Source organism: Hyperolius riggenbachi, chromosome 1, assembly GCF_040937935.1.
Source record: "Hyperolius riggenbachi isolate aHypRig1 chromosome 1, aHypRig1.pri, whole genome shotgun sequence".
NCBI lineage: Eukaryota > Metazoa > Chordata > Amphibia > Anura > Hyperoliidae > Hyperolius > Hyperolius riggenbachi.
In genome coordinates, this window is record NC_090646.1 from 207,807,846 (window position 1) to 207,821,091 (window position 13,246).

General features: G+C 41.4%; 1 protein-coding gene across 1 annotated transcript in view; it reads left to right on the plus strand.

Moving 5' to 3' along the window:
- The window catches only part of SCLT1 (sodium channel and clathrin linker 1), a 281,942-nt gene that overhangs the window by 169,067 nt on the left and 99,629 nt on the right, over positions 1–13,246 (plus strand). The window contains exons 12-13 of the mRNA XM_068279885.1: positions 961–1,052; positions 6,630–6,807. Of these exons, the coding sequence (XP_068135986.1) occupies positions 961–1,052; positions 6,630–6,807 (270 nt within the window). The remainder of the gene's footprint in view (positions 1–960; positions 1,053–6,629; positions 6,808–13,246) is intronic.

Here is a 13,246-nt window from a genome sequence, read left to right on the forward strand (position 1 = left end):
CTGGCAAGTAGAAGGAGGGCGCAGGCAGAAGGGTTATAACTGCTAGGAAGCTGGTGATACGCACTGCAGCAAAATGGAAAAAGAAAGATTACCAGTGCGATCACCTTTCTTGACTCCTGATGGGCTGCCTGCGTCCAACGCCAAGTCATCTTCACGTCACCACCGCGTGATGACACCTAATGTCCTGTAGTGGTATTGCAGGCTGTCAGTGTGCGGTGCCCGTGGAGGAATCTGCTTTCTGGGCTCTCTTAGCCTGTGTGTTTTCCTGGTCCCTGCTTTCTCTTGGATGAGCGGCTGGTCACTAGTAAGTAGGACGATCTATTTGTGACCTGTGACTGTCCCTAAAGAGTAAGGGTTTGTGAGTCCATGGGGGTGGGGGGGGGCACAATTTTTACATCCTTGCCCTGGGTGCAATTTAGCCTAGAAACTGCAGGCTGTGTCCTTGGCCTGTTTTATAATTAAGTATTGCATGATCCTGAAACGTGAAATTGTCTCTAGGTGACAAATTTTTTCATCCAATGCTGCAAAGCCAACCTGACTTAATCATCTTCCATTTAGCGTAGTAAATGAATATTGTATTATTCCGCTGTTCAATGCCTTTCGCTCTGCTTGTTCGTATTGGACTTCTTGCAGAGAAATGTCTCTGTAATGGTAGATGTGTGAAATCTTGATCCAACATGTGCCCTGGCTCATTACTGATAAACCAGTGGATATTTCACTGCTTTCAACAGCCCCCAAAGGGGCAGCAAAGATGGAAGAGATTTGTCTGTGGGCATCTTTATTCTTCAAACTATAATTGAAACTGGAAAAAATCAATAAGTAAACATTTTGAGCTATGAAAATATATGTGTAATGATGTTTTTTGCCATCTCTCCAGCTCATTACGAGCAGAAAGAGATCCAGGTGCTTTTGTTAGTACTGCAAATGGGTTATATTGCAGCCATTCTCTGTGCTCTGTAGGAAGAAGAGGTGTTGGCAGCCCGGGGCAAGGAAGAAGCGTCAGACAAACGGGTGCAACAGCTCCTCACTGCAGTAACACAATTAGAAACCAGGTAATTACTTTTATACTGAATATGAATGGTCTTATTTCCATGCAGGCTCCAGCTCTGTTTTAATTAATCCGCAGGTTTTGTTTGAGTAATTGCTTTATGGTTATATCCTATGAACGCAGAATTATCCCACGCATATACAGATGAAAAACGATATACGGCAAAAGAAAACTGATGAAAAGCACATTGCCGGTGATGAGGTTGTATTAAATGCAGATTATCCACAGAAGAATTTAAGGATTATAAAAATTAATATTGCTTCAGGATACTAAAACGATTTGTAGAGTTTAAAAAAAAAAATTCATTTTTATGGCGCCGACATTTTCAGCAGTGCTTTACAGGACATTGAATACGTTTTGTCACTGACTGTGATCTTCTCTAAATCGCAATCTAATCCAACCATAATTATAGATTATTGTCCGGACTGTAGATTAAGGCCACTTTATGTTGTTTGGTTTTGTTTTTTTGTTTTGTTTTTTGCAAGAAAGGGAGGAACCAACTGTAATGTTTTGGGGTTATGGAAAAAAACCTGAAGTGCCTGAAAGAAACTCATGTTAACATGACGAGAACATACAAACTCCATGCACATTGTGCCATGGTTTGAGATTCAAACCTGTGACCCTTATGCTATAACTATAACACAAGTACTAGACACTTAAGGCCCGCACACACGCCCGAAGTCAGCTGAGGCGGCCGATAATGACAGCCTCAGCCAATAATGAGGCATGTGTACAATGGCTCCCAACCCCCAAGCGATTCGCCTGCAGATCAACTAGCCCTCAGCGCCAGGCGATTATTTTGTCCACGCTGCTCCTCCGCCCACCGCGTGATGTCACGCATGCAACGCTCTGCCACCCCTCCACATAGCAACAGAGTGCTTCATCGGCTACACAGATGACAAAAGTCTGTGTAGCCCGGTCCAGTGATGTCGCCCAAGGGTATCGGGTCCCGATCCCCAACAGGCAACATTCATCAAAGGTGTGTGTGCACCTTAAGCATCCTGCTAAGACGAGCACTACCATTATTATCCACTCCTTGGCATAATTTAAACTTCATTTCAGGCAAACTAGTAAACCTAATGCTCTACTTAGTGCCCGCTAGTGTCTCAATCATATGATGTCTGTACACATAGTTACAGTTAGTTTGGTACATTAGATACCTTTTCTCCTGCACCCTCACATATCCAAGTTGGTCCGGGGAAACAACCCTTTGGCTGGGAGCACACTAGGCTGTGCAGAAAACAATGCGTTTCTGCATTTTTTGGGTGTTTTTTCGTATGCGTTTGCAGTTTTTCAATAGTTTCCCTGTTTAAGTGGAGTAAAATGCATCATATTTCTTTTAAAAAAACAGAAGCAACACAATATATTGATTTAGCCGCAAAAATGCATATAGCCCACTTATGGCTTCAACCAGACCTAAGATATAGGCAAGTTTGTGATAGAATTAATTACATTATGCAATGTGAGCAACTGAACGCCAGAATCTCCGACCATTATGACCACTTCACTAAAGTATGGCAACCTTGGCTAGACAAAGCTTGCTCTAGAGGAGTCTCCAGATCCATACGAGAGGACACCTAAGGATATACCTTCCAAGAGAACCTACACATACCCCTACGATTAAATCATAGCCACCGACTCACCCTACATAACTATAGAGAGCATGACCATCCAACATATACCCCGTCCCCTCCTGGGACGGTTTTCACCCTTGTACCGTTAATGAACCTGACAACACTCTTGTCTCCCTAAACGGGAAAGAGTGTCTTCTCACATAGCTCCTCAGTCTATGACTAACCAGGAGCTATCATCTAGTTCGCCACAATTAAGCTTACTGTTTTATTGTTGATATTACTATCTCATTTATTTTATCTTTTCTACTGTTATGTATTTCCAGTCTACAGGAAGCAAATTTGAGCTCTGTATTCCAATTTTGTAAGACATTTGCTAATGATATTGCAATTTGACATAATATGTTTTTGCTATATTCAATAAAAGTCTTTGAAACTAAAAAAACAAAAGCGTCAAAAATGCAGTACAACACACATCCTCTGCATTTCCATTGAAATACATTATGTGCGTTTTCCATGCGTTTTTGAGAAGTATGCAGCAAGTTATATGTTTTAAAAAAATGTGTTTTTTTGTGCAGCCCATAAACTTTCATTATGGGCAAAAAATGCATGTGCTTTATGCAATGCTAGCAATTCTGCCCAGTGTGCTCCTAGCTTCAGAAGGCTTGAGGGCTGTTTCACATCAGACGACGCCGTTGTCCTGCACTCGTTGATAGCCTGTGGCGTGACGTCGGGTATCTGCGGTGCGACCCAATCAGTGGTGGTAGCTATCAATTGAACCCGACGGAAAACGCCGGCTCCCGGGTGCATTGGACGAAAAACTGCGCCCAGGTGCGTCAGAACCGCAACGTACCGAAACGCAGCGTCGGGTGTGAAAGGTAAAATGAAAGTCTATGGACTTTCATTTTACCTTCGTTAACGCAAACTTTAGCGTTTGTGCAGATGTGAAAGAGCCCTAAACCAGTTAACCTTTAAAGGGGTAAAAAATCCTTCCCGACTCCAGGTGGCAGTCAGATGAAATCCCTGGATCAATTCTGCCTGGAATTAAGTAGTTATTATAGCCACGGATGTCCTCCAACTAAGTTTATAAATGACAGAATGTAATTTCATTTTTTCCCATTAACCAAAGACTTTGCATTATGGAGACCCTATGTCATATATTACCCTCAAAACACGCAGAGATTCAGTTACAAGAACTAATAATGTAGGCTAAGAAAACAATTGCTTTGCAATAGATGTTCTTAGATCCTCCCCTCCTTTTCTAAGCAGGTATGTCTAGTGAATGGGACCCTTCCTGTTGAGAATTTAGTTTATACTCTACATGGATGCCACAGTAACTATAATAAAATCTGGGAAACCTCAGGTCGTAACACAACGGAAGCTGTAAACAGTCACTTTATCTCACTCCAACACAGTTCTAAATAGGAGAAAATTATTTCCCCAATCCTAAAAACATGGGAAAGTACAGCACAAATATAAATTGCAATGACGGTCTCTCACTGGGTAGCTGCGGGAGGGATATGTACCTTTAAGATATCCTGGAGTTCAGGGTTGTATGGTATGTAAGTTATCCTGTACTGGATCCATGTATGTAAATGGGTGCACTGGTTTATCCTGAAACAGAATTCATAAAAACGCATGTGCGGTTTCTTACTAGAAAATAGTATAAATGTATAATTTTATATAGGTTGCCTACAAAACAGTCAGATCTACAGTTTAACTTACGGACTTCCATGCAGTCATTCCTCACCCTCTCCCTTCTGATGACTCTTATTGTCAGTTCACTGGAATCGGGAGAGAAGATCGAGGGTGTGAAGTGATCATGTGGGAGCCCGTATAAGCAGGCTTGGGTGAACTGTTGGATTTTTTTATGTGGCTGGATAACACAGAACAAAAGATTTTTAGGGAATGAAATTGCATCTGTGCTTTTATTTAACAAAGTTTTATTTTATGAGTTTATCCATATGAGTGAATAAATATATTAAAACTGTGATGAGAAATTAAAAACTTATTTTCATTTATTTATTTGTTTGCTGGCTTTTTGAGAAAGCATTACCATACATTATGGTTGACATAAATTAAGTAATAAATGATTGCATTTTATTTGATCCAAAAGCAGGCCACACCTTATTGGCTACAATCAGATTGACCTTACCACTTAGTAAATGTTCTTGTAGCATACTCCTATTCCCTATATGAGATTTGGTTACATTTTATCGTTTCTGGTTCACATGGATATTATGGCCCAGTAGCTTAGCATGGTTGTCACTGGAAATGCGGATAAAATGATGAGGATTGTAACATGCATTTTTGGCTATTATGCTAATTCTTAAAGGACACCTGAAGTGAGAGGAGTATGAAGGCTGCCATATTTAATTCCGTTTAAACAATACCAGTTGCCTGGCATCCTACTCCTCTTTCATGCATCAGTAGTGTCTGAATCGCGCACCTGAAACAAGCATGTGGTTAAAGTGATCCGTAAGTGTCTAAAAAAAATTGAGATTTACTCACCTGGGGCTTCCCTCAGCCCCCTGCAGCCGATCGGTGCCCTCGCAGCCCGCTCAGATGCTCCTGCACCCGCCGGCGAACACCAGGAGGCCGCAATAGAAGCATAGGGGGCGATATTATGGCTGGGAACGCGGAGAATCATTTGCGTTCCCATGCCTGTTGGCCGGTGACGACCAAACTGGAAGTGTTCGTCGGCGGGTGCAGGAGCATCTGAGAGCATCTGAGCTGGGCTGCGAGGGCACCGATCGGCTGCAGGTGGCTGAGGGAAGCCCCAGGTGAGTAAATCTTTTTATTTATTTTTTTTATTTTTTATTTTTTTAGAGACTTAAGGATCACTTTAATGCTGTCAGACTTGACTCAAACAGGTAATCTGCATGCTTGTTCAGGGTCTATGACTAAAAGTATTAGAGGCAGAATGTCAGCAGAACAGCCAGACAATGTGCATAGTTTAAAAGGGAATAAACAGGGCAGCCTCCATGTCTCTGAGGTCAGTTGTCCTTTAAGGCGGAACTCTAGTGAAAATAACAAACCTGAATAACATGACTTATTATTTATTAATTTACAATATTCATGTATACATTATTTAGTCGGTGTTTGCCCATTGTCAAATCTTTTTCTAACACCAGTTTACATTCTGAAATTTATCACAGGTGGTGGCATCTTTAGTCCTGTCATGTGATCTCTGAAAAATGTTTGTTTTCTGAGATGAGCGTTCTAATGACAGCTAGAAAATATACTTGTGTCCAAAAATGCTTGGGGGGGGGGGGGGGGTTACACACCAATATACAGCAATACATAGATGTAGGAGGGGTTTCTGATTCTGAGACCAGAGAAATTACCTAGAAGTAGGTATTCTAAATAGTTTACTGCATTCTACTATATGTCACTATAGTGCCTCTTTAAAGTTTCAAACCCTGGGCTGTAATTGAAAACAGTGGCTCTCGTGTTTCAAATTGTCTTCCACAACAACTGTCATCAATCCTACAGAAGATCACTGGGCTTAAAGCCCAATGCAGTTTGCTTGTGATTAATTTCTATAAGGCAGCACAGTTAATGAAAACACTGATAAATAAAATCGAGTGCTGAATAGGTGTTATTACTGGTGACTGTGGTGTCTCTTACAATTGAACATAGTGTATGAACAGCTAGATTGCTGCTACTGAGCATTCTGTCCTTGTAAAATGAAGCCACAGTCACATATTCTATGATTGAATGTGCTTTCTATGCATGACCTTGTCCGCTACTTAGAATGCTTGTGGTTGTGTCTGATTCATGAGCGAGCTACATAGAAATATCAGACATTGGCAGGTGAATAATAGAAAGCATTAAACCTAGCATGTCACGCTTCAGCATAAAATGTGCTCTAGTTATACTTTTTGCTTAAAGGGAAAAGTTAACCTCCTCTGTGAAAATCTAAAGCACACTGTCCCTGTTGTGACTCTTTATATCATCCTTGTATATTTTTTTTTATGAACCTTATTTCTTGTTTTTTCTTGATGAAGGTTGAAAGCGGTTACACAAGATTCGGAACAGATAAAGGCAGAGAGAACGCAACTGGAAAAACACATTGGAGAGCTGCAGGCAAAATGTTCAGAAATGGAGCAAGAGAAATACGAAGCTGTTTCCAGAGTGCGAGACAGTATGCAGATTGTAGAGGAAGCCAACATACTGAAAAGCCAAGTAAGAAGCTGTCTGTCAATGTTTGTGGAATGTTAGACACTCCATGGCTTCTGCCCAAAGAGCCCTGTGAGATGTGGGAGTGATAATGTGCCAGTAAACAATAAGCATTCCCTATATGGTGGCGTTATGTCTCCTCTGACTTCTTAGCTAAAATTGGGTTTGTGATACAAAGTTGGAAATCTAGAAAAATACTATTTTACAACAAAAAACAGATGCATGCATGTTTTTTTCTAACAGGCACTAAATAAAGACTTCATTTAAATTCTGCAGACCTGCTACATACAAGACTACCTAATCTGCATACCCTCAACACTGCATATTAGCATATGTCTAAACTGGATTTAATTTTGACACTAGTCACCACATCTCTCATATAAAACTTGTAATCATTTATAAAGGACCCAAGTTTTCTGTAACGAGCATATGTCCGTGCAGGAGGCAGCAGTGTGTGAGTATCCATGTAAAATGATGTTGCCTAGGAAGAATCTCCTGGTTGCGCAAAAGGACTGTGGGATTTCTTAGTACTTTTATTGATAGCATTTTCTTTTTTTTTTAATCTTTAACTACTTGTGTACCAGCAGTCTCTGACCCCTTAAAGGGAACCTAAACTGAGAGCGGTATGGATGTTTCCTTTTAAACAATACCAGTTGCCTGGCAGTCCTGTTGATCTCTTTGGTTGCAGTAGTGGCTGAATCACACACCTGAAACAAGCATGCAGCTAATCCAGTCTGAGTTCTGTCAGAGAACCTGGCCTGCATGCTTGTTCAGGGGCTGTGGCTAAAAGTATTAGAGACACAGGGCTCAGCAGGAGAGTCAGGCAACTGGTATTATTTTAAAATGAAGAATCCATATCCTTCTCAGTATAGGTTCCCTTTAGGCTGCTTACACACCAAGACGTTACAGGCGCACGTTAGTGCGCCTGTAACGCTCCCCCAACGCACAGCAATGTAACACAAGTGGGCTGTTCACACAGCCCACGTTGCGTTACATGTAATGCTGCACGTTCGGTGCAAAGTGCAGCATGCTACGGCGTTGGAGCGGCTATAGCCGCGTTAGACTGTTTGCACATGCGCAGTGGGGGGCGGAGAGGAGGCGGGGAGAGCCAGCTACAGTAGCCGCGCACATGGCTACTTAATATTCACTGCACTGGCGGCAGCTGATTGGCCGGCGGGACCACGTGATGCAGAGTGTCTCGCTCCGCATCACGTGGTCCCGCTGGCCAATCAGCGCCACTCTGGGAGACATTATAGGAATCGAGCCGCCGAACGCGGCTCACTCTACCGTCGGCTTTTGCAGCACCATACGTTGTGTTAGGTGCACGTTATGCGACCTTAACGTGGCACCTAACACAACGTCTTGGTGTGCAAGAAGCCTTAAAGGGAACCTTAACTGAGAGGGATGTTTCCTTTTAAACAATACCAGTTGCTTGTCAGTCCTGCTGATCTCTTTGTATGTAGTAGTGGCTGAATCACACACCTGAAACAAGCATGCAGCTAATCCAGTCTGACTTCAGTCAGAGCACCTGATCTGCATACTTGTTGAGGGACTGTGGCTAAAAGTATTAGGGCCCGTTTCCACTATCGCGAATCCGCATGCGTTCCCGCATGCGAATTCGCACAGTCAGTACAAGTGGATGGGACTGTTTCCACTTGTGCGTTTCCCCGCACGTTTTTCTGTGCAAAAAAAATCTGCATGGTAGGGCCCTCAGAATTCGCCTGCGTGTGGAATGCAGGCGAATCGCACGCAATGTATTTAATAGGGAAATCGCATGCGTTTTCCCCATGCGTTTTTTGCCGCGAATTCGCATGCGATTTCGCATAGGTATTAATGTTAATTTACACAGGCAGTGACATGGTTAAATTCGCATACAGCCTTACCTATGCGAAATCGCATGCGAAATCGCGGCAAAAAATGCATGCGGAATCGCACCCGCATGCGATTTGCCTGCGGTGATTCGCCGGCGATTCCGCAACGCTATAGTGGAAACGGGCCCTTAGAGAAACAGGATCCGCAAGAGAGTCAGGCAACTGGTATTATTTTAAAAGGAAAATCCATATCCTTCTTAGTTTAGGTTCCCTTTAAGGATTCTGATTGGTTGCTTTGAGCTCCCCTTTTTCAGCAGTTTTGCTCTGTTTCCCTGCGCTAGTGTTCATTAATCTGCCTCGATGCCTCTTATCATCTTTCTGATGCTGCTGCATGTCTACCATATTTGGTGTGCAGTTGAGACCTGCATTCTTGTAATACTTAAGGTGGCCACTAATGGTCCAATTTCTAGCGAAAAATCGTTCGAGCGATCAGAAATTCTGATCGGAAGAAAAATTGTTCACTACACCATCAACGAACCAATCTTTGCTTCCTATCTATCACAACCAATCAAGAAAATCTAAATTTTGGTTTGACAAAAATCCAATCGGACCACTATTTTTATAATCGCTCATAATTCATTGTGACCATCAACTAAGGTTATTTTCAACCAATCCGATCAGAATTTTATAATCTTTTTTTTTTTTTTTTTTTTTTTTTTATAATCGTTCAGAAATTATTGTGCCTCATCAACTAAGGTTATTTTCAACCAATCCGATCAGAATTTCTGATCGCTCAAACGATTTTTCGCTAGAAATGGGATCGTTAGTGGCCAGCTTAACACTGTGTCGTATCAATTGAACCTAGTCAAGACAGGCAGTTGAGCCAAATGTCTGCCCATCAGACACTGCATGCAACCATTTTCAACCACGCTGTGAACATATAGTTTGCAAACACCGAGCAGCTGAGTATGTCTTCTGCCTCTTTGTACTCTCTTACTTGGTTACGTTGACAGGACTGGAAGTGATGGTTTATCGAGGAAAGAGCCATTTGTTATCTGTGATTCAGCCATATGTGTGGATTGGCCGTTAATATGGCAGAATTGCAAGAAGAAATATTAGAAACTGACATTTGCCTGCTACTTTCTTGCCTTAAAAGGACAGTAAATCTGTAAAGTAATACTTTATAGCTTTAGGCCACAGTGTGTATTTTTTCTGTGTTTGTGCAATGTTGCAGGTAATTGATTCTGGTGTGATCCATGGCTAGAGGTCATCAGAAATGATAGGCCGTAATATAGCTGTCCGTCATCGAACTGGCCACATTGAACCTTGAAATTCTGCTGATAGACAGAAGCAGCACATTTGTTGTTCAAATCAGTTCTATAAGGTATATTTGGCCCAATGTATAGATTTCTCTTGGGGTTTCTCACAGGAGATGTTTTCAAAGATTATCAATAAATACCATTTCAGCCCCAAGCAAGCAAAAAAGTACTCAAATGCTTCCCAAATTAACTTAAGTTTGATGTTCCTTTTCTTATCTATGCTTTGTTCGGTACTGTTTCACTTGCTAGGTGCTGAACCATATTTTGCAGATATTCTGGGAGGACTTCCTTGTTGTTAAAAAGACTTATTATTTGACTATAGAAAACAGAGAGAGACCCTCCCCCATAAAACTGACACAGGAAAATCCAAGAAAAACCTTAGGTATAGTTCAGTATCTACAAATGTGACTTTTCCTACAATGCTAAAGTCTCCATTGAAATTATATACCAAGACTTGGACAACTTTCCTGTGATGGTGTGATTTGGAGATGCATCTTGCTTCATTTAGCATGTACTATGTTTCCTGCAAGAGGGCTTTGCACAAGTCAAGTACAATTTATGGGGAAATAGCTAATGCGAACTTTTAACTGTAAGCCATTAGGAAAGGAATTCATGATCAAAAGGTCTGATGAAGCCATGTGGAAATTGGAGCATTGAGAACAGCATTTAAGTTACATGATGGGACCTTAAAGAGGTTATGGCTGTGTTTAGACATTAACTTCACTCTTCAACCACATTCACTGCACTTTAAAGCCCATCTCCTGGCACAGATCCAAATATTCAGTCTAATAGCCTTAATCAGAGTGTTTAAATGTTATAGTTTTGTGTGAAAAAAGGTTTATGCAGCATTAGTTTGTGACCAGAAGCAACAGAGTGGAGTAAATCACATTCGGTCTCTGGATTTTTAATGTTCCTGGTATGTCTAGGATGCGTCATTCCCACTGATTCTAAAAGTTTTCAGCACAAAAATATCTGTTGTGACGCTGATCTCCTTATCAGTTGCTTGAAAAATTATGTTTTTGGCCCAGGGGTGTACTGAGAGGATATAGGCGAAAAATCATGGATTTATCCCAGTTAATAACTAATCCAGAATAAAATGCCAAAGCAGCTATCAAGTCAAGGACATTAGTTAAACACTTAGTCAGTGTTTGCCAAGAATAGGGCAATGTCATCTGCATACATGAGTTTCTCCTCAATGCCACCCACTTTGAGGCCCCACTACTTCCAGGGAAACATGGATCCTACAGGGGAGGGGTTCTGTAGATGGAGCATAAAAAAGGGCATAGAGGACACTACGCTGAGTGCCTTTTTGGATAGGGAAAGGCCTTCTGTTGCCACTGGACAGCAGTCTGTGGGCTGTCTAGACTAGTCCCCTATGCCATTATTATTATTTGTTTTTTTTTTATATAGTGCCAGCATCTTCTGTAGTGCTGTACATAGTACAAAACAAATATTGGGGAACATAGATACCATGATAGATACCTTCATCACCCACAGGAGGTAGTTGAGTAGCTGGGAGGGAAGCAACAGCCGGTCTTTCCCTATGAGTACAAATCCACCCATTTTTTCTCTGCTGCAGGGAAATTAACCTTTTGTGACGATCGTTGCAGCTACAGCTCAGTATACTCACGCATAGGAGAGTATAGGAAGGTTTAAGTGCTTTGCTATGCACTGAGCAGGCATGAACTGGACAAGATGACAATGACTCTGTTGTGCTTGACACAAAGATTTAATCTCTCAACTGCAAAGGGAAGAGGGTAATGTAGCCAAGTGGTGCAAAGTGCTGTTCAGCAGAGATTAAAAATATCAATCCTAAAATGTCCCAAAACAGAAAAGTTGATGAGGAAAGACAATAGTGAAAGATGGGAAAGCAAGTATAGGCTTGTGTTTTGAAAAGACAAATCAAAATGAATTTTGTGTTATGAGGCAGTGTCTGTAAAGGTGCACAATATAAGTCATCATTTTGATACCAAACATGGAAGTAAGTATATTCTTCAAAAAAAATTTAAACCCAAGAATTAGAAGGCAAACTGCAATCACAGCTGTAAATGTTTACTTAAAGTGAACCTCTGGACTAAAAATCGACTCAGCAGAACTGAAAAGGCTTGGTGTTTCTTTAACAGTTTCACAGCATCAGAACTTTGTTTCTCTTATAGAAGCCTCATTTTTAGCTGCACAGAAGAAAACTGCCCGGGCTTTTTTCCCCTGATGCTGTGCAAAGCATGATGGGATTTCTGATTTTGTTGTTCTCGTTCTGCTATTTTGGTTGCAATTTTTTTTTTTTTTACATTGTGAATTTGACATTTTAAGCCTAGAGTGTGCAGCTGGGAGGGGTAATCGGGACACAGGACAGTTGGAACTGTGTCTCCTGCTCCTTGTCACCTCCTTTCAACCAAAAAGATGGCTGCCCCCATGACAAAGATGGCAGCCCCCATGAATCACAAACATTTGCCTGTTCTTTTAAAACAGGTTGGGTAAGAGATTATATTACCTATCTATTCTAATTAACATAAGTAATGTAACTTGATGACAGTATGTTTGTTTAGGCTGAAGTTCCCCTTTAAACCACAGCCAAATACCACGCAGCAGTGAAAGCTAGCTTTTCCGGGGCTGAAGAAATCACTCGAGCTTTGAGGTGTTTTCAGAGGGTGCCTTTGTGAAGCAATGCATGCTAAAAGTGTGTGAGCAGATGTGCTCCAAAATGGTAAATCTAAATGAGCAATCTAAACCAGCAACTTGGGGTGTGTTTCTCATTTTGGCCCTTCATGTGCTTCAGCTTGACACCCCTAAACTAGATGGTCAGCAGCATAAGCTGGTATGTTAACGCCTACTTTACCTGCATCCTGAAAATGATGCTTGTCCTTTTTTAAAGGGGTAGCACTTGTAAACAATACCCATCCACAAAGTACTCATTATAAATACATTATTGATTAGAATTTAATCTTGGGTTGATTTACTGCACTTACATCCTAAGTGCACTTATCCTTTACAGGAATATGGAGCCTTTATATGAGTCATTTTAATGGTTCATAACAGTAGCATGCATTTTGTAAATGCATTCAATCAGCCATTCTACATGCTGTCAGTTGCCACCAGCTGTGTGCCCAATGTGATCAATTAAAAATTGCCTTCTGTACAGAACCAAAAAGTATCTGACAAATAAGAAGAGATGCTGCAGGTGGACCATTGAATTTTTAAAATGAATCCAGGACTGTATGCAGAAGACTCTGAGCTTTCTTCATGTGTATTTCACCTACCTTGCCGTTTGCCCAGCAGCAATCATGGTTTAGGCATACCGGCCACACAGCTTGCCAT